Source organism: Pollachius pollachius (genome assembly GCF_949987615.1).
Source record: "Pollachius pollachius genome assembly, chromosome: 1".
Classification (NCBI taxonomy): domain Eukaryota; kingdom Metazoa; phylum Chordata; class Actinopteri; order Gadiformes; family Gadidae; genus Pollachius; species Pollachius pollachius.
Window position 1 is genome coordinate 17,301,039 of NC_136934.1, and position 21,754 is coordinate 17,322,792.

Sequence of the window (21,754 nt, forward strand, 5' to 3'; positions counted from 1 at the left end):
TTATCTTAATGCCGACATTCACAAGCCATGATTAAAGCACAGGCCCCTTGGAGGAAAGCCTGGGGTATCGCTGTATCTTGACCCCTACCTCGGGAACTGAGAGGAGTTCGTCACATTCAAGGTATAAGTGGGCATTTGTCGCGTTTTGTAGCGTTTAAGACAAACATGTCATTTGGACACAACCGTGCCGATAGATGGCACACAGAATTAATGAGGACGTTTGGACGAATAAAAACACACAAATGATGGACCACAACAACACGCATTCCACAAACAACCAAAACAAAACACAATGGAAAATAAGTCCCTCCATTTGTTCTCAGACACAGTGATATGAAGAGTGATAACAAAGAAAATACACCAAACAAGAATACATCAAGAAAATATCATTCAAATTAAATCCTCATGAACGGACAAAGGACACCACCCCACGATTATGATGTGAAATGTAAAAATGTCCCTAATGCTTTTTGAAACAGGTTGGGCCGTCAGTGTGCCCCCACCACACGCATGAACATGCCCAGGGACGGTCCCCCCAGTGGGCCAATGGGTGCCCTCTTTAGGAGGCAGGCTCTATATTTAGGATGCGTGTCGCATCAGATTGTTTTGTTGTTGTTGTTGTTGTTGTTGTTGTTGTTGTTTTAAGTCTGTGTCCCTATAGCTCATTTGACATACTCAGCTGACTTCCAGAAGTGGCCTGGATGGGATAGACGCCGGTTCCGCTTTGGCAGCTTCTCCAGTAGGTCGACCAGCTTGGAGAAGCTGGGCCGCTCCTCCTGCTGGGACGCCCAGCAGAGGAGAACGATGTCCTGGGTGGGACACAGACACACAGGGCGGTCGGACGCCTTCAGCTGGTTCAGACCCTCAGTCACCATGATCATCATAAGGAAATGGTAAAATTATACTGACGAAAATGATGTCAAGAAGAAGACGAAGAACAAGAATCACGATCAAAATAATAACGCTAATCATAATAATGATGATGATGATAACTATTATTATATTAAATTAGAATTGTTGCTTTTCTTACCTCTATCTTAAATGTTGATTATGATGATTATTGTGATGATGACGATGATGATGGCGATGACCATGATTAATGCAAGTTTGTACTTGTTATACTGGTAAAGACAAAATGTTTCTGTCTTGTCCTCAGACTTGCTGACAGAACAATGAAAACTAATGTTTTTCAGTTTATAATTTCACGCGATGGACAGATGAACGGGACTTTATAATGATGTTCCAATTTGGCATCCCAGTCCTCTCACATACAAACAACTTTCAGTGACCCTACAGAAGAAGAGTGAAGAGGTGACAGTGCCAGAGCCCTTACTGAGATCTCTTTTCCCATGCCGATCTGGGTGAGGTTGGGCTTCTGGCCGGTGCCGACCTGCCACATGATCACCTCCGCAGGCTGACTCTTGTAAGGCCACTCCCGTGCATGCAGCTCGTACCAAATAGTGCTGTGGAGACGAGGAAAGCAGCGGGTCAGTGCCAGGGACGGCAGTCACAGCACCGCATTTGAGAGACAGATTTGAATCACTATGATGGGTCTTCACATATGCATGCGCAAACACACATATGCACGCGCCCAAATGCCTGTACAAACATGCATGCACATACACCTGCATGCATGCATTCGCGCGCACACACACACACACACACACACATGCATGCAGACACATGCGCAAGAACACTGAAAGACACACGTGCATGCAAGAACACACACATGCTGACAAACACACACACACACACACACATAATTTATTGGACGCACAGTCCAATGAATATACAGTATAGTCCCAATTATGTGTTTAACAAGTGCAACAACAATGCAGTTACAAAAGCTTTAATCAGCTTTACTATAGAGCAAATATACAGTATAGTCCCATACATCAAAAGCCATGAAGCTCTTGAACTCTGTTTTAAAATTAACTTAACTGTTAATTATTCCCAAGAATCTATAAATAGAAACAATGATGAGGAAGCCAGACGACGCGGTACCTCCTAACCTTTGCTTCGTTAAAACAGGTCATTCTTCCCCTTGTTGTTTCTTTATGTCAAGGTTGACTGTGATAAAAATAGCTCCTTTTGTCAGGAATGGAAAAAATACAGGGATGACTGTTGATGAATATGTAAAACAGCCCTGGGTGTCACCTCTGGCTAGCGCAAGGGCTAGCGGAGCAGCTGGACATTGTGCACCAGTGCTGCGCTCAGCCCTTCAGAAGGATACGGTGACGAAGAGCTCCATATGGGGGGACCATCTGAACACGCAATTGTGTTAGGAGGCAACAGAGCAGGATCCAGGCCAGCAAATGATTCGTTAATGGCAGCGAAAGGAAGAACACTGGCCTTGGGGCGTTTTCATGAACTCAGGACAGGGCTGAAAATGGGAATCGTGCAGAGACTGGAAAAATATATATGGATGTCGTCACAGCATCCATGATGACCCAAGACAGGGGTGTAGCCATTTCTGGGATTTCTTTACCACCAGCAACAGAAGCAATCCATATTTAGCATTGAGGGTGGGATTCGAATGCCCAATCTATGGTCAAACTACGTGCTAGTCTCTTCCGTGAACCAACTAAGGACCGTTAGAGGAACTACATGCTACTCTCTACCATAAGCCAACTAAAGACCGTTCAAGGAACGACATGCTAGTCTCTAGCTATACAAACTAAAGACAGTTAGTAGAATCACATGCTAGTCTCTACAGTGAACCAACTAAAGACCGTTAAAGGAACTACATGCTTGTCTCTACCGTAAACCACCTACAGGCCGTAAGACATACTAAATGCTAGTCTTGAATCACCTAAAGGCTATTAGAGGAACAAAATGCTAGACCCTATCGTGGACCACCTAAAGGCCGTGAGAGGAACTGCATGCTATTCCCTCCTGCCTGAGTTTCTCAAACAGACGGTCATGGCTGCCACTTTCAAGAGGCGAAAACTAAACCAAAAATCAAATAGTGAGGGAGAGCTGTTTCCGTGCATTGACCAATAAGATAATTGGTAAGCTCATGTGGCCTACAACCATCATGTAGATATACTACAAGACTACAAGAAAACGGTCATATCATGGTAATGGCTCTGGATTCTAAAGTCAGAACAGATATTAAGTTCTAGGGACCCTTCTATCTATCTCTGGAATCTATCATTTCTGTCCCGCTTCGCCAAGGGGTCTTCCTGCTGCTCTCCTGGACACCATTTCCCTTTTAATGGCTAGCTCTTATGTTCCCCCCCACCTCTGCGCCTTTCTCCGCAGTAACTTGAAGACTTCATGAAGTGCACAAACATAAAGATCCAAGAGGGATCCTTCAGCTTTTCTGTTCCTCCAGGAGGCAGAGTGTTAAGCGCCTCCCTGTGGTGGGCAGTAACTGCCCGTTGATCAGCCACATCTGAGGCGGAGGGGGACCTCTCAGCCAACGGACGCTTAGGAACTCCCTGATACCACAAAGCCTTCAGGGGGGATGAGGGACAGCACTCACCCAAAAGCAAAGACATCCGACTGTTTAGAAAAGGGCAGCTTGTCTTCCTCTGTGTCGGGCGAGAGCTGACAGATGATTTCCGGGGCCAGGTGACACAACCAACCGCTGGGGATCCTCAGCTTGTCCTCACGTCTGCTGCTCCATGGAGAGAAGGTCAGCGTTAACACACATTAAGGAGCCACTATGTCTTACGGCATAGTAAGATTTAGACTTTTATTTTACTCCAGAGAAGTCTTCATTTCTTCTTTATTACCCCTGCTGTGTGTCAAATGTTTTTTGTTTCAAACTTGAATTAGGGGATAAAACCCCTTGAGATGCAGCAACTTGTTTTCAAGGCCGTCCTCAGGCCCAAAACATGGATGTCATCAGACATTTACAAAAGGTTTTGTTTGAAATAAGTTAAAGCTCTTCCTGGAGCTCCACTTAGAGCTACAGCGAAAACAAGAGAAGGTATAATTACAGACATATATTACTCTTAAATCTTTAAATCTTTCTGGCCCCAAACTATAGAGGCTTGACATTGTATTTATATGCAGATTAAAAGCATCCACTTGGCCTTTGTTATTTGCTATGTATTGTGTTGTGGATTCAAAGAAAAACACCAAGATCCAGTGAAACTGTATTTATATACTGGATTGGGAATGGATTTAAAGCCTGTTTCGGTGTAATAAGAACCCTAGATATGGTGATCTAAATTTTCCATGTACATGTACTGAAGAAACCTAAATATGGCCCAGACCTGGGGTTAATGGTTGTTACATTTATATCCTTCAATTAAACTAAGTGTAGAGACTAGTGGGATTTATGACTGTGAGCCACTCCTTTTTACTGTTGTTCCTTTGACATGAGCATGTACAAGTTGTACGAACGTGTTCTTACCCATGTCTTATAACAAATGTCTTTCTATCCCACTTACACACATCTTGACTGTTTTCACACACGGTCAGATGAAGCATTACCTGCCCGCCTGGAGAACACCGGATATGGTGAAGAGCCCAAAGTCGGTGATGACTACTTTGCCGTTGTCGTAAAACACATTTTTGGACTTCATATCTTTGTGTAGGATCCCCTTGGCGTGGAGGTAGCCCATTCCCTAGGGAGAAGAACCAACAACAACCTGAAGCTTTGACATGAACTGAACAGAAGGAATGGATTGAGAAACGCTTTGCTGAAAGACTGTCTGACCTTCACCATCTCCTGGGCTATCTGGCGTGTCTTGTTGAAGTCCAGCACCACCTTGGCATCCCGCACCACCGAATACAGCGTACGGCCTTTACACAGACTGAGAGAGAGAGAGAGAGAGAGAGAGAGAGAGAGAGAGAGAGAGACTGATAAGCAAGTTCCCAATAAACCCTATATCAGGAGTGCTGGTAAGGTTAGAAAATATCTTTCTTAAATTGTACCAAATATCAATGTGTATGGAAAGTACTAAAACACTTGATCTTAGAATAACCAACTTGTCAAGAAGCCTGTTAATCACATTCCTGCTATGTCCATTTCTATAATTGCTTTTTAAAGTATAAAGTATTTTTCAGTGTGTGACAGTGAATAAGATTACAGAATGATTGGTATAAATGATCATGTTGGTAAGAGCCCAGCTAAGAGTAATTAGGATTTAAGCATAATAGATTACATTTTAAATATTAAATACAACGTGTTTATATTGGCATACCTTGTAATCTGTGTGCATGTGCGTTTGTGTGAGAAGATAATCCTTTGCCCTGAGCATTCCCTTACAAACTAACTCTGTGTGTGGGCGTGCGTGCATGTGTGCGTATGTGGGTGTGTGGGTGTGCTACTATCATTTCCATGATTTTATTGACATTACACCTCTGCACCCACGCACCCCTGTAGCCCTCCTCAACCACGCAGGCTGTGTCTCTGCCATGCAGGTAACCAACAGAAGACCCCGAGCTCACATGCATATTCATCCCCACTGTCAGAATGACACAGAGCTATTTTTAGAAGAGCATTCCCCTGGGTTGTTAATGAACTCCCGGAACCCTGAGGTTGCCATGTTTAGGTTCAAAAACAAAAGCAAGTGCTAACCTCACGCTCTGCCCTCATGAGATGAACTTTCGAAATGGACTCCGATCAAGTGTGTAGTAAACACCAGGTAGAAATGGAGGGATTTTCTTGCGCTCTTCTAATGGAAAGATAATCACCGTGAGCCCCTTATAGTCAGAGCGATCCGCCTGCCGACTGGGAAGCAGCTGAGCGATTACATAGCACAGACGAACGCAGTGGCACCGCCACAGACGCGTGGCCTATGCTAAGATAAAGAATAAACAAACTTATTAATTGGTCAATATTTCTACCTGGCACAGACTTAACTAAGAATTAGGGTAAGTGCCGCTATTTGGAGTACACTGCTAAAATTGAATGACAGCAACATTGCGTTTCGCAAACCGATAAAGGTTACGTTAATCAGAGGAGCCAGAGAAGCGTCACGTTTTTCCTAAGAAGCTTGTGTTCTATCAGTTCCTGGGATTGGTCAACAAAGTTCACGTGTTTTAAAGCTGAAACACACATCTCACCTCAAACTGGGTAAACTTGTTTGAAATAGTGGCAACAAACCAAGTGAGAACCATTTCGAAATGGAAAATGTGGTTTTACATTTCTTTACTATTTTTAAACCTTACTTCATTTCCTTAACGCCATTTATCTTGGTCTCAAAATACTTAACAATGTGTGAAATCAATAACCATCAAAACACCTGTGTTCTGCTCATAATAATAATAAATGTCAAGAAACATATCATCTTATGTTGATGGTACAGTCCCGGGAAACGTGTCCCTTCCAATCTGTCCTTGAACAGGTGAGTGGGCGCGTCATCCCGTACCTGGTGATGATGGCCAGGTGGGGCGGGCTCATGCAGGCGCCCATGAACAGCACCACGTTCTCGTGCCGCGTGTTGCGGTAGGCCATCACCTCCCGTTTGAAGGCCCGCAGCTGGTCCTCGTTGTCGCGCTCGATGTCGATGAGGCGCAGGGCCACCTCGCCGTGCCAGCGCCCGTGGAACACCTGGCCAAAGCGGCCCTTGCCGATCATCTCGCCGATCTCCAGCTGCTCAAAGGGAACGTCCCACTCCTGCAGGAAGATGCTGGTCTGGCTGGCCTTGCGCGGGAAGTTGCGGGCCGACAGCAGCGACAGGTTCATCTCCTCGAATTCGTCGCCTGAGTCCTCGTCGTTGGCCTCCTCGTTCTGCGGGGGAGGGGCGGGGACAAGAGGAGAAGGGCCCACAGGTCAGGGGTCACGTTTGTTCAGCTTACATCATAGGACAGACCTTCTGTGGCGTGGTATGACACATCCGGTTAGGACTACTGAGCGATTTACCAGCTCCTTTTATCCTGATATCAGGGATTAAACCCACAACCTTCAGGCTGGGAGTCAGAACCTGAGCCACGATACGATCCGGATACCTGTCCTGGAGTTATATAGATAGAGCTAGGCCTGCAACTTAACAGAGTACCAAAACCAGACCTCAAATTCATAGCTAAAATTATTTTTTATGTGAGCCCATTTACCTATCCTTTATACATGTTTCTAATTGTTCCCTTTTCTGCTACATGACGTGGAGTCATTGAAATCAACAGTGTTAAATGAAAAGAAAAGGCTGCATATTCGCACAATTATTTTCAAATAACGGTATATCAGACATCGCTGGATATTTCGGTAAGAATAACATGGTTAAAAAAACGATTAACTCGCTGTGCTCTCGGCTGTAGAAAACAGATTTTTCAGAATAAGAGCTTAAATGCACATTTGTATTCAGAACTACATATTGAAAAGGGGCTGTGATTTCAGTGGAGACATTATACTGCGTAAACGGAATTGACCTGAATGGCTCACCTATTTAAGAAGGGAAACAGATTGATTTGGTCTCATTGAATCAGGATTATTATGCAAAAGAGCAGTATTAATACATCCATTCTTAAATTCCTGCTGCAAAATAACTAAAAAAGCTAACAAATTTGTGATTTTTCGTAACTGGAACATTATTAATATTATAGAATGATTATTGGCTGCAGAGCTATTGGTGCTTTCTTGTTCATTCAACTTTTATTTAGCAAGGTGTGGCTCTGGGACACTCAGTGCTCCTCAACAGGAGCACAGTCATGTGTTTTATTAGAGGTGTGTGGGGAATCTGGAGCAAACGCACGTGAACTGGCAGACACCACAAAGAACGGCAGTATCGACGCCCATGATCTTGGCCTTTCCTGTCCAACAAACTGTCCCGCTAAAGCTTGAATGTTTGAAACATCTATGACTTGTTTATTTAATATTTTCACTAGCAGCGGACTCTTGTGTATGACTGATGAATCTTATTCTTACCTCTATCATTTTGTACAAATTAATAACAGACATGCGTCATCGTAGTTGAAGACAGAATAAAGGATGGACAACTCACATCTGACGTCGGCTCGACTTCGATCTGAAGTAACGGATTCCCCTCGTTCCTGGAAAAGGGTGGAGGCGCACACACACACGTACACACACACACACACACACACACAAGCCATGATGCTCCTTTTCTACCAAAGGGGGGCGGATCTGATCCCCTGGGTTCATTCTGAGATGCCCCCCCCCCCTTCCCCCTCCTTCCCCCTCGACCGCTTGATGACGTTCATCAGGTAACACCCCCCAAACCAGCCCCTCTTGCTGCCATGCTTCTGTGGCGTGCGAGGACCGTGTTCAAACAGCCACCAGAGAGGGAGTGCGGGGAGAAGGAGTGACGCAGTATGAGATAAGGGTTGATGACTCGACGCGGCGTTCAGAGTGCGAGCATCTCTGGCCTAATTAGTGACCCCCCCCATGGAGCGCCCGGCTCGCCAACCCAACGGAGGAGACACCATTGCGGCCGCAAAGAGCTTCAACACCTCCACTACCGACGCAGGAATCCATTAGGAGGGAAATGGATGGATAAGCGTCTTTGAGTTTTAGAAAAGCGCTACATAAAACAAATTGTTATTGGGGTCCGAGCAGTGAAGCTGCTTGGCCCCTATTGTTTCTGTATCGCTTTTTTTTTTCCCTCAAATTCTGTAAAAGTCATACTGCAGCCTATACCGTAAGTCGAAAACTCTTGAAATTTTCAGGTATGGTTACCAATAAACCCAAATTTGTGGTACTGCACCCAAAAGTGGCGCTATTGTAAAAAATCATGAATTAGTCTTATTCCTCCTCACCAGATTGACCTGGATTTAAAATTCTTTCAGAATATTAATCTCTAGAATCAGCATTTATAAATTCCTGGGTCTCATGCCCTAAAAATCTATACTTTTCCCACAATTTCATGTTAAAGCTAAACATGATAAAAAAGATTCACAGGCTACAAAAATAATCAAAAATTCACCAAAATCGCCACATAAAATCTTTAGACCAAGCCTCACAAAAATCATCGAACAGAATTTGTTTTACTTAGTTCCATTTGAGAAATATTGGCCAATAAAGTTGGAGCAGTTAGCCCATTTTTCTTATATGACCATTTTGTTATGGTATAAAAAAACATATGACTATTATTAGGTGGATACCAATACCCCCCACTACTAATAAAGCCAAATTGTGGTACTGCACCCAAAAGTGGCGCTATTTAAAAAAAATATGAACTAGCCTTATTTCTCCTTACGAGATTGACCTGGACTCAAAATTCTTTCATCATATTAATCTCTAAAATCAGATGCATCTTTTTCACCCTGGTCTTCTGCTCTAAAAATGTTTACTCTTCCCACAATTTCTTAGAAAAGCCAAACGTCCACCGTCTCTACCCATTTTGCCTATATGACCATTTTGTTATTGTATAACTACCATACGGCTATCATTAGGTGGATACCATTAACAGTGCAAATTTTCAGATCTGTACTCTTTCAAGAAAGCCTTTAATTATCTTGGGAAATGTGTGCTTGGAGTTTTGTTGATGTTGTGATCTTATCAATAGACATTTTCACCATGTGAATGAGGCTTTATGCAGTTCAGGAATGTCAGTGGCTCAATCGGATAATGCCTTGGTGGAACTACCTAAGGATCACCTACTGGTGATCCTTAGATTGAGTGTTCGAATCCTGATTAGAGCATTATGAAGAAGCTGAACATGACACTCTGTCATTGCCACGCAATTAAGAAACACAACATTAAACAGCACCTGAAATTCATTAGGCAATCAACATTCCGGCTCATTAGTTTCCCAGAATCTGATTGCCAAGACACAGTATGGCATTAAAGGGAACTTCTTTGTTAACTATTTATCCTTCATAATGAACTCTGTCATATTAATATTTCTTCCGTTAATGTTCTTGACACCAAATTTTTAATTTCCCCAGAATTTCAAAGATTTTTCAGGTATTTGCTTTTAAGAAATCCCTTAATTAATTTGAGAATTGTTTGCTTGGAGTTTTCTGGATGTTGTGTGCTTATCAATAGACATTTTCACCATGTGAATGAGGCTACATTTCAGGTTTGTCAGAGGCTCAATGGGATAATGCCTTGCACTGGTGATCCTTAGTTTGACAGTTCAAATCCCAATTAGACAATTATGCTCAACATGACATTCGGCCATTGCTCTGCAGCCCAGTCACCTGAAAGCCGAGGCACAGTACGGCATTAAGGGGAACATCAACATCTTTCCTTCATAATTATCATATTTATATATCTTCCATTAGTGTGTTCTGACTTTTTATTTTGCTCGGACCCCGTTTATCACCGCTTGCGGTGATAAACGGGGTCCGAGTATTATTACTATAAAAATATGGTGATTCTTTCTGCTTCTTTTTTGTCGCCTTCTACCACGGTTGTTGCCACTGTCATACTTTTGTTATAATTCTTTGACATTAATCAGCCATTCAAGTCCTTTATGTTAGCCGACTTGCTATACATACTAAATGGCTTCAGGTGGGCATGGTGGTGGATCGTATAATGTATGATAATATATAATAACATGGAGTAACCTGGGGCCACATTCTTATTGGGGCTTATGGAGATGGTTGGTGCGACAAGGCATAAAAAGTATATTAGCTCAGCTCTCTCACAGCTCTCTTTCTACCACCGATGTTGCCACTGACTAACATTTTAGTATTTGTTTGTACATCAATCTACCCTTCATGGAGTGTTTGCTAAGACTGAGGGACTTGTGGAAATACGCTCACATTGCTTCACAACCACTATGGAAGAAGAAAGGAGCTTATACCTGTCTGTACCAACTCTGCAGGTACAGACAGACAGAGAGAGGTGCAATAGTGTAAAGAAAATAAAAAGGTTATGAATAAAATGACTATTGAGAAGATGATAGAAGATGATATACACAAACCAAGTGATAAGGGATTCATTATCTCAGGCTGCATCGGATTTATTTGACAAATGCATGACTTACTGATATGCATGCTTTTTTAATTAGAAATGTAATGCTTTTGTAAATGTAATGTTTCTAAGTATGTAGACTCTGACTTACTTACAGTATATGTTATACGGAGTAATTCACTACCAAGTTCCTATGTGTTGATATTTATTTGTGTAAATGAAACAGCCCTTCTATTGCACACAACTTCTTGCGTCGCCCTTGCACGGTACGGTAACAAAAAAATAAAAGTGATACCTGCCCTCGCTACCCTTTAACTTGTCTTGATACCAACTATTTGAATTCAACAAGGTCAAGGGTTTATTAGTTCCACTAGTTTGGAAGAGTACATAGAGTGCACCTCAAACGGCAAGCCATCAAATGGTTTGCCATTGAAAAATAAGAGCCTGCAGAGTTGTGTATTTTATTTAGGAATTGGGATCGTAACTTTCTACTGCTGTATGATGATTGATATGTTGTATAATGGGGTCCCAATAGAGGCTACTCCATCGAGTCAACCCCATTTAATGTGTGGCCCCGCCTTCTTGGACCAACATGTGAAGAAGGATGAATGGATGAGCTCATGAGGACAACAAACCAATAGGAACAGACCACCTTATCTTGTACAGCAAGTCGTGTGGTGAGTAACCAGTCACTGTAATTAGCTATGTTTAAAGGTCAAATTTCTCAAAAGTTGTCACACTAATATGTCACTCGGAAAAATATTCTATATATTATTATTATTATTATTATTATTATTATTATAACTAGCTGATATATTATGTGTAACTTGATTCACATGCTCTAAATATTAGTAAATAACATTCCCGACGACATTATTGCCTCAAACATGAATCTTTCATGTTTCTGTTCCTGCTTGTATTTAGAAGCAGGGTATTATCTACTATTGATGAAAGAATTAGAGTCTCTGGACACACAGCGTATTTTTTAACAATTGACCATCGGCCGATGAGTGCGGTTCGTCTGACCCGTTTCTGCTCATAGATTGAGATTCTCGAGTTAACATTTGGGTTGAAATGCATCTTGCACTTCCATATCCTGTCTCTGCTGTGTTTTTCCTGTGACCAATGGCTTCCTCAGAGACCGAGCGCAAATCCCCTTGGCATCCCAACTGTAGCGTGAACTGAAGCCATGCTAACATTAGCCCTGTTAGTATTCATCATGTCGGCTACGCATACTCAAATTGTCACCCAAATATCTGTGCTCCAATAACTTTATGTCTGCCTCCCTGACTATTATAGAGCTATAAAAAGAAGAGAGAGAGAGAGAGAGAGAGAGAGAGAGAGAGAGAGAGAGAGAGAGAGAGAGAGAGAGAGAGAGAGAGGTTAGTGTAGTGGGCAGAGGAGAATAGGAGTAGGATTGGGGACAAAGGGGCGGAACAAGACAAACAAGACCCCATGAGAGCAGGGTGAAGACGTCAGACAAGGAGACATGTCATCACATTCTATGGGGGCGGCTTCATGTGTCTGCTCACCCGTGCTCAGACAGGACCGGATGGAGGATGACCTGCGGGGCTCTGCTGGGCGGGGCCTCAAGGGCCACGTCTGGGGAGGGCCCGGTCCAACACAGTTATAATGATAAGTTAGCGCAGCACACACACACGGTCACACGCACCCATACAAACGCAAGCACACACTCACAAAGCTATTTCACGTAAGCCATTCAGTCCTTTATTTGCAGCCCGCTTGCTATACATACTTGAAGGGTTCTTAAGGACATCATGATATATAATATAATGTAAGATAATATATAATGAACAGAGTAGCCTGGGGCTACCAGGCGAAACCAGGCAACGAGGCATTAAGTGCGTGATAGTAAAACGAGCGGTGAAAGAAACCAGTTGGAAGCTGTAGCCAGACAAGAGTACACTGTGGATTTGTGCTTGATTAGGAAATATCTTCTCCTCTCTGTCGCTCTGTGTACCACCCTCTATCTCCCTCGGGACGAGTGTGTGTCGGTGTCGGTGTGTGTCTGTGTTTCTGTGTGTGTGCGCCCGAGTATGGGTGTGTGTTTAGGTTGGCTGGAGGTTAGAGGGCAGGCAAAGGTCAGGAGAGGTCAAATGTAACAACAGTTATACTCATCATTTTCACCATGGCACGTCCCCAGGGTATTATGGGTAAGGGTAATAGCCAATTAGGATGCACTTACCTGGAAAGATGAACTGCTGCTTGTATTTAAAATAACTGGAGGCTGCCGGAAAGACAGAAAGACGAAGTCGAAAATTGAATTTGATTTTTTTAACAAAAAAAACAATCAAAATTTTAACAAAAATATAATTTTAAACATAACCATTTCTCAAAAACACGCCATTCCTTTAAAAAAATAAATATGAATTGTAAATGTATGTTTTATTGAGTTCCGTTATAAACTACATATTTGTTGGATTCATAACTTTATTTCAAAACTTTGTTTGTTTAAATAAAACAAAGGAATGAAAACATAGCCACGGTTTGGATTGAAGACGATGCTGGGCAGGGTGCCCACACAGATTCTACCTGTCAGGTTGAACTGTTTCTGTTGCCGTGCCGACTGAGGAGAGGGGTGCAGGGGAGAAGGGGGTGTAGCACTACTGGGTAGGGGCGGTGCCGGGGAGGAAGGTGTAGACGAGGTGGTGGAGGAGGGATTGCTGCTGGAGTCCGGTTGATAAGGTACTGGAATGTGGTCCTGTTGAGAGATGGACCCAGAAGTATGCTGATGAGGGACGTATAGCTGGCATGTGCCTCAACACGAATGTAAACAACTTCATGAGCACAATGGCCAATCAAGTAAAGTTTTGGTAGGGATGAACTGATACCACTTTTTCACTTGCGATACCGATACCGCAGTTTTGGGTTTCTGCCGATACCGATATCAGTCCGATAGTTTGTTTTACTCTCGAACAAATAATTACAATACTAAAATATATGGAAGCACTTTTGCTCATGATGGCCTATTTGCCACCTATAAACAACAGTGTTTTGATGCTAGTATTGTCATACTATCCTGTACTTTCCTGTCTGGGATTATTTGGTACAATCTTATCTTAGCGTAGAATGATCAAACACTATATTAAGAGATGTAGAACAGAACCAAACCTATGTGCCGTTCTTCGGGGATATACTTGATGTGATATGGGCCAGTTTTACAAAGTTATTAGTAGTCAATCTTGATCATAAAAATCATTCTTGATAAACACTATGCTAATTAACAGTAGTGTCCCGATAGGATTCATAGGTTTCCATGGCAGGTGATGAGATGTTCATGAGAAACGTTATGTCATAAAGCATTATGGAACATAGGAGAAAAAGAGGCCTGCATTGTATGGATATGGATATTAACGTTCAATAAATAAACTTTCAAAGACACGTACACACAGACTCAAACAACCATTGACAGGTGCCTTTGTGACACAGGCTCAAAGTCCAACAGAAAGATTTCCTACATATGTCCTTGTTCCTTATGAATGCAGGTAGGCATGTATGAAGAAACGGACAGACTGACAGAAGCTAAAGAATGAAGGTCGCTATTTTCTGTAGTTTGCTGTCTTTTCGATGGGAAAACAACCAACAACCACAACCAGGAAGGAACATGAAAAGGTCTTATGAAATGGAAATGGGAACGGCATTGCGTGAAGACTGGGCGTCGTCTGGCGATGACCTCATGATCTCCAGCCCCTCAGCCTCACCTTGTTGATCTTGTTGGTTTTGGGCAGGGTCTGACTGATGTGCAGGTCCGTGTACCTGAGCGGGTTGTTGATGTCACATGGCACCGATTCTGTCCGTACCAGTCGAGCTGCGGGAAGAAGGAAGAAGGAAGAATGTCATCAGAATAACAAAGCAAGGAAACAGAACACAAAAATATATATGTAACTACTGGTAAACTAAAACAAGGTAAAAACAATGGAGCTTCATTGGCGACTTAATTTGACAGCAGTCGACTGCACCCGATTAAATTCTTCATCACCCCAGTCATCGCAGCCTAGTTTGATGAATTGAACAAACTGTTCCTGCTTGCACGACACCCATTTTTTACGAGGAAAAACACACGTCGTTAAGAGACGATCGCTCTTTCTTTATGAGTGAAATCTTTAATTAGAGAGCTGTTTCTATTACCTTGAGATGTCCCTTGGTGATCTAAATTTTCCGGAAAATTAAAGCAGGACGAGAAAGAAAAGGAGAGAATTAATGTCAAATCTGATCAACTGAGGATTTTCCTGCTAGCACTGTCACATTTACAACAATACCTCATTGACTGGATTCATTTAATTGATTATAACTTTTTACAGCTTCATTAAAAAGTGGTTCAGTATATTGGTAAATTATTCTCTCAAACCAAGTCAAACCACATCCAGGTTGCCAAACTACAGTTGTCGCTGATTCCTGCACAGAGCCGCCATGCATTTAGATGTTTCATCCCCCTCTAAATTGCTTCCATCAAAAATACAACCATTTTGGATTAAACTGCCCATCTCATTTAATGTGGAACTAGATAGTTTGGAACACAAGAACGCATCGTTACCTTGAGCATTACCTTTGAGCGAGTCAGGGCCGCCCCTCTGAATGATCAGCAGGTGACAAGGTGGGGCTTCTTTGGTGCATTTGTTGTGGCACTTCAACCTGGACAGATTATGATGTTGTGTTTACACGTTAATTACTCTACCCCACAAACCGCCGAATGGAATGGATCCAACATCCTACATCCAACAAAGCTTTGAATTTGTCAAGCATATGTAATGGAGCCAACATTCCATTGGCCTGACAAATTCAATGCTTTTGTTTCCTATCAGAAGATCTTTTAAAAAAACAGACTTTATTTTATATTTATTTTTGACTCATTATTATTATTATTAATGACTCGCTTATTTGTTGAAATCATATATTACGACACTCGTTAAGTGTGGAATTTCAGACAATGTAAGGCACAAACAAAAAACATTAACAACACAGACAAAGTGGATTATTATAGGGTGGCTTTAAAACGTACTTGCAGTTTTTACATTTGAGTCCAAACAGCATTCCCTTCCCACAAACAATACATGTCTGTGACATCCAGTACTTGGTGGAAAACCTGTGGCCAAGGACAACAGAACTGCACCATTAGGTTGTAAACATTGCCTTCGGCAAAAGGTAATCGTCATTGACATCATGTTTGTGACATTTCAGAAAGACATTTAACAATTCATAAAGTATGTTGTGCATAACTGAAGCATTGGAACAACTGTTGATCAAGGTGACCAATATGGTTAGACAGAGGTCAGAAAATGTTATCAGGTCCCTCTTCTAATCACAATGGTGCTGACACACTGATTCGATTCTGCCCCTGTGTGTGTTATTTGTAGTAGCATACGTTATGGTGTTTACGGTCATACACTGCACCAAACAGTGATAGCCATGAATCTATAATCAAAGCACAGAAATGCACTGCATTTGAAGTATGCAAAGAGAAAGAAAAATGTAGCCCAACTTCAGTAAAACAAGTCTCAACATGATATTGTGAGCATCAGTCGTAGGTCTCTAAACAGAAAGTGACAATCTGGATGGCTGTGCTGTTGGGATGACGTCATGTTTAACATCACCCACCTGTGTTTTATTGAGTTTCCAAAGTCTCTCCTGGGAATCTGCGGAGACCAGCGAGGCACTGAGAGCGTGTCTGGGGAGAGAGAGGACCCCAGGGTTGAGAGACATGCTCATGATGAATGAATGAGTACCCTTGGCGGGTTACTTCCTGCACACATTTTGCCTGGACAGTAATACGTACCTTACGCAACAATAAATACAAGTTGTCAGACAAGGCTTCTCTTGCGCTAACTACAGACAGTTGGGCGTCTAGAGCTACAGACTTACCTTAACTGCTCTTTATAGCATACCAGGGGATAAGCAGCCAAGTCACACTTTGATTACATGTTACATGTAATCTTTGAAAGTGGAACTATTTTGTTTAAGTCACTGCTGTGATTTTATTTTGCCATATGCCGCTGAAGCATTCCTTTGTTGAAATTGTGTTTAAATGACTATATATTTGATATGATGAAGTGCTTTGTTTATTCTTCCAGATGCTGCTGGAGCCAACCAAGCTATCCAGGTTGTTTACGTTTAGAATAATACATAGAAAATTGAAATACCAAAGGATGTTTTATTTATTTTGTTGATGAAACTTCAAAACTATATCGTACGAAACCATTCGATTTCTGAACATTTCAGGGGTGGGTGGGTGATTGGATGGAGGGGTGAATGATTACATGGGTGATAAGGTGACTGGGTCGGCGGTTGAATGTATGGATGGATAGGTTAATGGATGGCTTGCTGACGGGATGGTCGGTTGGAGGAATGGGAGATAAAGACAAAAATAACTTCCAAACACATGGGGCTGCCCATGTTCCAATACATTGCATGAATTAGAAACTTCTTTACATAAAATGCACGCCTAATGACCTGTTATATACTGCAACGACAACAACAACAGACATGGATGCTGTGCTATAAAAGGCTTCTGCAACCATCCCATGCTTCTCCCTTCTAGGGCCCCGTCCACACGGAGCCGAAACGGGCGAAAAAAGTGGAGCGCATCAAGCCTGCGCGCATACAGCCTGCGCGCTGTATACAAACATTCAGTCACGACGAGATTCAACCTTTTAAATTGAGCAGAAATACTTTTTCATGTACAGTTAGTAATTACATTTATCAAGGAGCTTTATTTAAAGCTACCAAAAGAATACAAATAAAATAATAAATAAAAAATTCAACGCAACTCAGACGTCCCCCAGCTGGTGGGGGGCTAATGACGTCATCGTTTGCGTTTTAGGCGTCCACACAAATCGTAACACGAAACCACATAGGTCCGGATAGATATGAAACCACCTCCGAGGGTGGTTTCAGAAATGTGCGGTTTCGGGTACCGGATTCGCCGGCTCCGTCTGGACGGTCGGCCGAAACGCACAAGACTTATGCGGTTTCACCAAATAATCGGCTTCGTGTGGACGGGGCCTAATACTCACTACCTAGCAAATGTCACGCTCTCCTGGCCTCGCTAACTAATCAGTCCAGAGGAGCTCACAGCTCTGATTCAAACAGCTGGTGGAACGACAAATTAGTTCTGCAGGTATTCCAGTGTTTGTGACTGTGTTTGTGTGTGAGTGTTTGTTCGTGTTTTTTTGTGTGGAGGAGGAGGAGGAGGAGAAGGAGAAGGGCTGTGGGCACACCATTGTAAAGGGAGTCACACTTCAAAGGGTTTTTGCGTCCACTCGCTCCATTAGAGCGGGCAGCCGACACATTACGCAGCCGTTGCCTCGTCAGTCGGGCTGATAGCGTCCTGCCTACACAGCCCTGCCTATGGGGGCGGCCGGAGGCTATTGTGGACATAGATTGGCATGATTGGGATGTTGAACACAGCCATGGTGAAGCGCTGGGCGATTCACCCAAACCCTAATGAGCCGACCGAAGAGAGTAGCCAGAAGGGGAGGGATTGGCTGGAATAATTAGCCTTCGCTGCTAGATTGTTGCCTCCTTTCATGACAAAATGGTTGTGGAATACTTTATTTATTTTTTATGTTTGTGTGGAACTCAAGGGCGTAGGAACCGGGGGGGACGGAGGGGACGTGTCCCCTCCAATATTGGAGACAGGCGCATTTGTCCCACCTAAAAAATTATACCGGGGGGAGAAAAATATTTGAAATATATCAGTGAAACTGATATAATGTTGCCAATCTGAGTTGTCAGTCATCAATCAATCGAATCGGTTTAATTTGCAACATCGAAATTAATATGTACAAGACCTATTCTGTTCTGCTTGTGAGCGGTTAGTTCGCATTTGTCAACAATAGGGACTACAAGACATTACAAACCACATAGCTATAATAATAAACACACATATAGGTCCACAGACATAACCTGATTCACAGAGATGGTTACAAGAGGGGCTGTCTCCATCCCTGTCCAATGCATTTCATCTTCTGAATTGCTTTTTTGACTTCAGGCTTGTAACAAGAGAAAAAGCTCTGTGAGCGCTTTTTGGGGGGATTAAAGAGAGATTTAAGAGAAATGGTTGGCAAAGGTTACTGACACCTGAGCTCTGTAATAAAAACATCTCTGTATGCTGCGAGTATTTATTGATAAGCAACATCTTAATTTCACCAGGAAAACATGGCACATGTGCTGGCGATGTGTCATGTGCCTGCATGAAGTTATTTGATTCCATTACTAAACAATGAGATTTTGGAGGGATTAGTTTCCACATTTGACATTACAAAAAAATCCCCTTCCTTGCTGTGTAAGAGTCCTCCGCGTGTACAAGGACCAATAAATGTTCTTTCTGCAAAGTAGACAATCCATTCGTTCCAGTAGGTTCCACAGGCTTACGGTTTCATGCTTCATCAGTCACTTTGAACTATTAACTATTTTAATTTTGAAAGGCAATTTATAGGTTTTATGAAAATCAAAACAACTGTGATCAAAAAAATGGAACAGAATCTGGGTTATAGAGTGTGTGATTTAGAGAAAACGTTCACATTCCTGCTCAACAAATTTCATGTCCATTTTTTGATTTGCTTTCCAGTGCATGCAGTCGATTCAGATCAACGTCTACACCAGCAAAACCACCAGCTCCACCTCTACCTCCATCACCACCACCTTCTTTACCATCACCACCTCCACCACCACATCCAATACTACCACCTCCACCTCCACCACCACCACCACCACCTCCAATACCCCCACCTCCACCACCACCACCACCTCCAATACCCCCACCTCCACCACCACCACCACCACCACCTCCAATACCCCCACCTCCACCACCACCTCCAATACCCCCACCTCCACCACCACCACCACCACCACCTCCAATACCCCCACCTCCACCACCACCTCCAATACCCCCACCTCCACCACCACCACCACCACCTCCAATACCCCCACCTCCACCACCACATCCAATACTACCACCTCCACCACCACCACCACCACCTCCAATACCCCCACATCCAATACTACCACCTCCACCTCCACCACCACCTCCAATAGCCCCACCTCCACCACCACATATTCCTCCATCACTGCCTCCTCCATTAACACCACCATCTCCACTACCTCCACCAACACCACCCAGCCTCTCTCTTCTTCCATCCTCCCTCCAGGGGCCAAGTGTATGCTCGCTGGAGCCCAATGCATCGCTCAATTACAGCCAATCAGTACAATAACCCAATAGGAAGGGGGAAGTGACATCATCTGCTTCTTGTCAGCCTCAGAGGCAACAGGCAGCTGATTGGTACTGTCAACGCAGATGCCAGGAATGTAAGTTATCCATTGGGCCGCCGGCATTTTACTGAGGCTGTGTAACCTATGTGTTTGAATGGGGCTTTATAATTACATTTACAGTAACGTACCTATGTAATTTGTTGTGCAGGTATACCAGTATTAGTGTGTGTGTGGGTGGGTGGGTGTGTGTGTGTGTGGGTGGGTGGGTGGGTGGGTGGGGTGGGTGTGTGTGTGTGTGTGTGTGTGTGAAAGGAGGAGAAAGGAAGGGTAGAACACGTTTTGTAAGGAGATATATCTCAGAAGGATTGTTTTGGCGTGAACAGCAACCATTCAGATTTGTAATTGCCGTTCACAAAGCTACACAGCTTCAACATCAGACATAACTCTCTAGCCTGCACATTTAGGGCCCTATCTTGCATCCGGCGCAATTGACTTTCTACACTGACGCATGTGTCATTGCTAGTTTGCAACTGGCGCAGAGCATTCTTTTCCCTCCACCGCCACGCGCCTGTAAATTAGGGAATGATCTTGCGCCCCAAGGGGCGGTTCGGCGATAGGAGGAGGCGTGTTCTGCCGCAAACGTTCCCTGGTGCTATTTTGCAGTTTCAGAAAACAATTGCGCCACAAACCAGGAAATACCTGGTTTAAAGTCAGTGGCGCGTTGTTCAGACGCTATTTTAAGGGCGCATGCATAATGTTGCTTGTGCACCTCGCGCATACACTTGCTTCTCTCATCTACCTAGCCACACATTCTTGGTAAATTATTTGGGAAAGAACAGCTGATACAGCGGTCATAAGTTGTACTTTTAAATCAATGCATCTGCAAACACCGTACAGCAAACAAATATCTTCTTGATACAGACATCGTGTACAAGCCCATAATTTTTAGGATGAGTATTTGATCGTGAGAAAACATTATTTTACCGCGACTGTGTTAAAAAGAATGATTGAATGCGGGCGCACGTGTGTGTATGTGTAACGCATAATACAGTCCATGGCAATGTATATTAACGATAATGCATACATTACTGGTAACAATGTTTGTTAATGTATTGTGTATCATTAAATAGAACCACAGTTACCGCATATCATATGTGTGTTAAGTTTTCTTTGCCAAAATTTATTTGAGGACTCAGTGTTTCTAAAGATGTGGAAGAAAACGCTATTCCATGTGTGAATTAGGCCATATTTTTTGGCCATAAACTGGGCCATTTGCAGTTTGAAATTCATGTGGTCATGCATCTGTCTCATCGGAGACTGCAAACGCACTGTCAAAATATCAACTCGTCAGATTCAAATGCGCTCATGGCTCTTAAAGGGGATGGGAGATGGCACTCTCATTGTTTTATTGCACGTTACGCCAAAAACCACACCTACGGGTGATTAGGCTACTTCAGACCAACCCTTTTTAGATTTGCCCCGGGCGCAAGAGTCATTTATGTGCAGATAAAATAGCAACATCGCCATAGAACCGCCCACAAATCTACTTGCACTTGGCGCTTCTCACTTGCGATTCAGACCGTTAAAATAGGCCCCTTAGGGTTATAGATAACACTATGGTTGGTTGATCGTTGATGGTTAGTCGGTATGTTCTTGTCGACTAATTAGGCATTGGTTGAACAGTGACTGGTGTTACTTTCATAGGGAGAAAAATATATTCTTAATCCCTGACTCAGGGATTGGATCTTT

The 21,754-nt window shown here is 43.1% G+C and overlaps 1 protein-coding gene across 1 annotated transcript in view; it reads right to left on the reverse strand.

Moving 5' to 3' along the window:
- Positions 1-662: 662 nt before the first annotated feature.
- The window catches only part of ksr2 (kinase suppressor of ras 2), a gene marked incomplete at both ends in the record, with an annotated part of 82,588 nt that continues 61,496 nt past the window's right edge, over positions 663-21,754 (reverse strand). Inside the window, 14 exons of the mRNA XM_079731753.1 lie at positions 663-809; positions 1,334-1,463; positions 3,488-3,622; positions 4,447-4,580; positions 4,673-4,769; positions 6,330-6,691; positions 7,899-7,947; positions 12,310-12,379; positions 12,984-13,025; positions 13,331-13,499; positions 14,500-14,606; positions 15,333-15,430; positions 15,798-15,881; positions 16,394-16,463. Of these exons, the coding sequence (XP_079587879.1) occupies positions 663-809; positions 1,334-1,463; positions 3,488-3,622; positions 4,447-4,580; positions 4,673-4,769; positions 6,330-6,691; positions 7,899-7,947; positions 12,310-12,379; positions 12,984-13,025; positions 13,331-13,499; positions 14,500-14,606; positions 15,333-15,430; positions 15,798-15,881; positions 16,394-16,463 (1,694 nt within the window). The remainder of the gene's footprint in view (positions 810-1,333; positions 1,464-3,487; positions 3,623-4,446; positions 4,581-4,672; positions 4,770-6,329; positions 6,692-7,898; positions 7,948-12,309; positions 12,380-12,983; positions 13,026-13,330; positions 13,500-14,499; positions 14,607-15,332; positions 15,431-15,797; positions 15,882-16,393; positions 16,464-21,754) is intronic.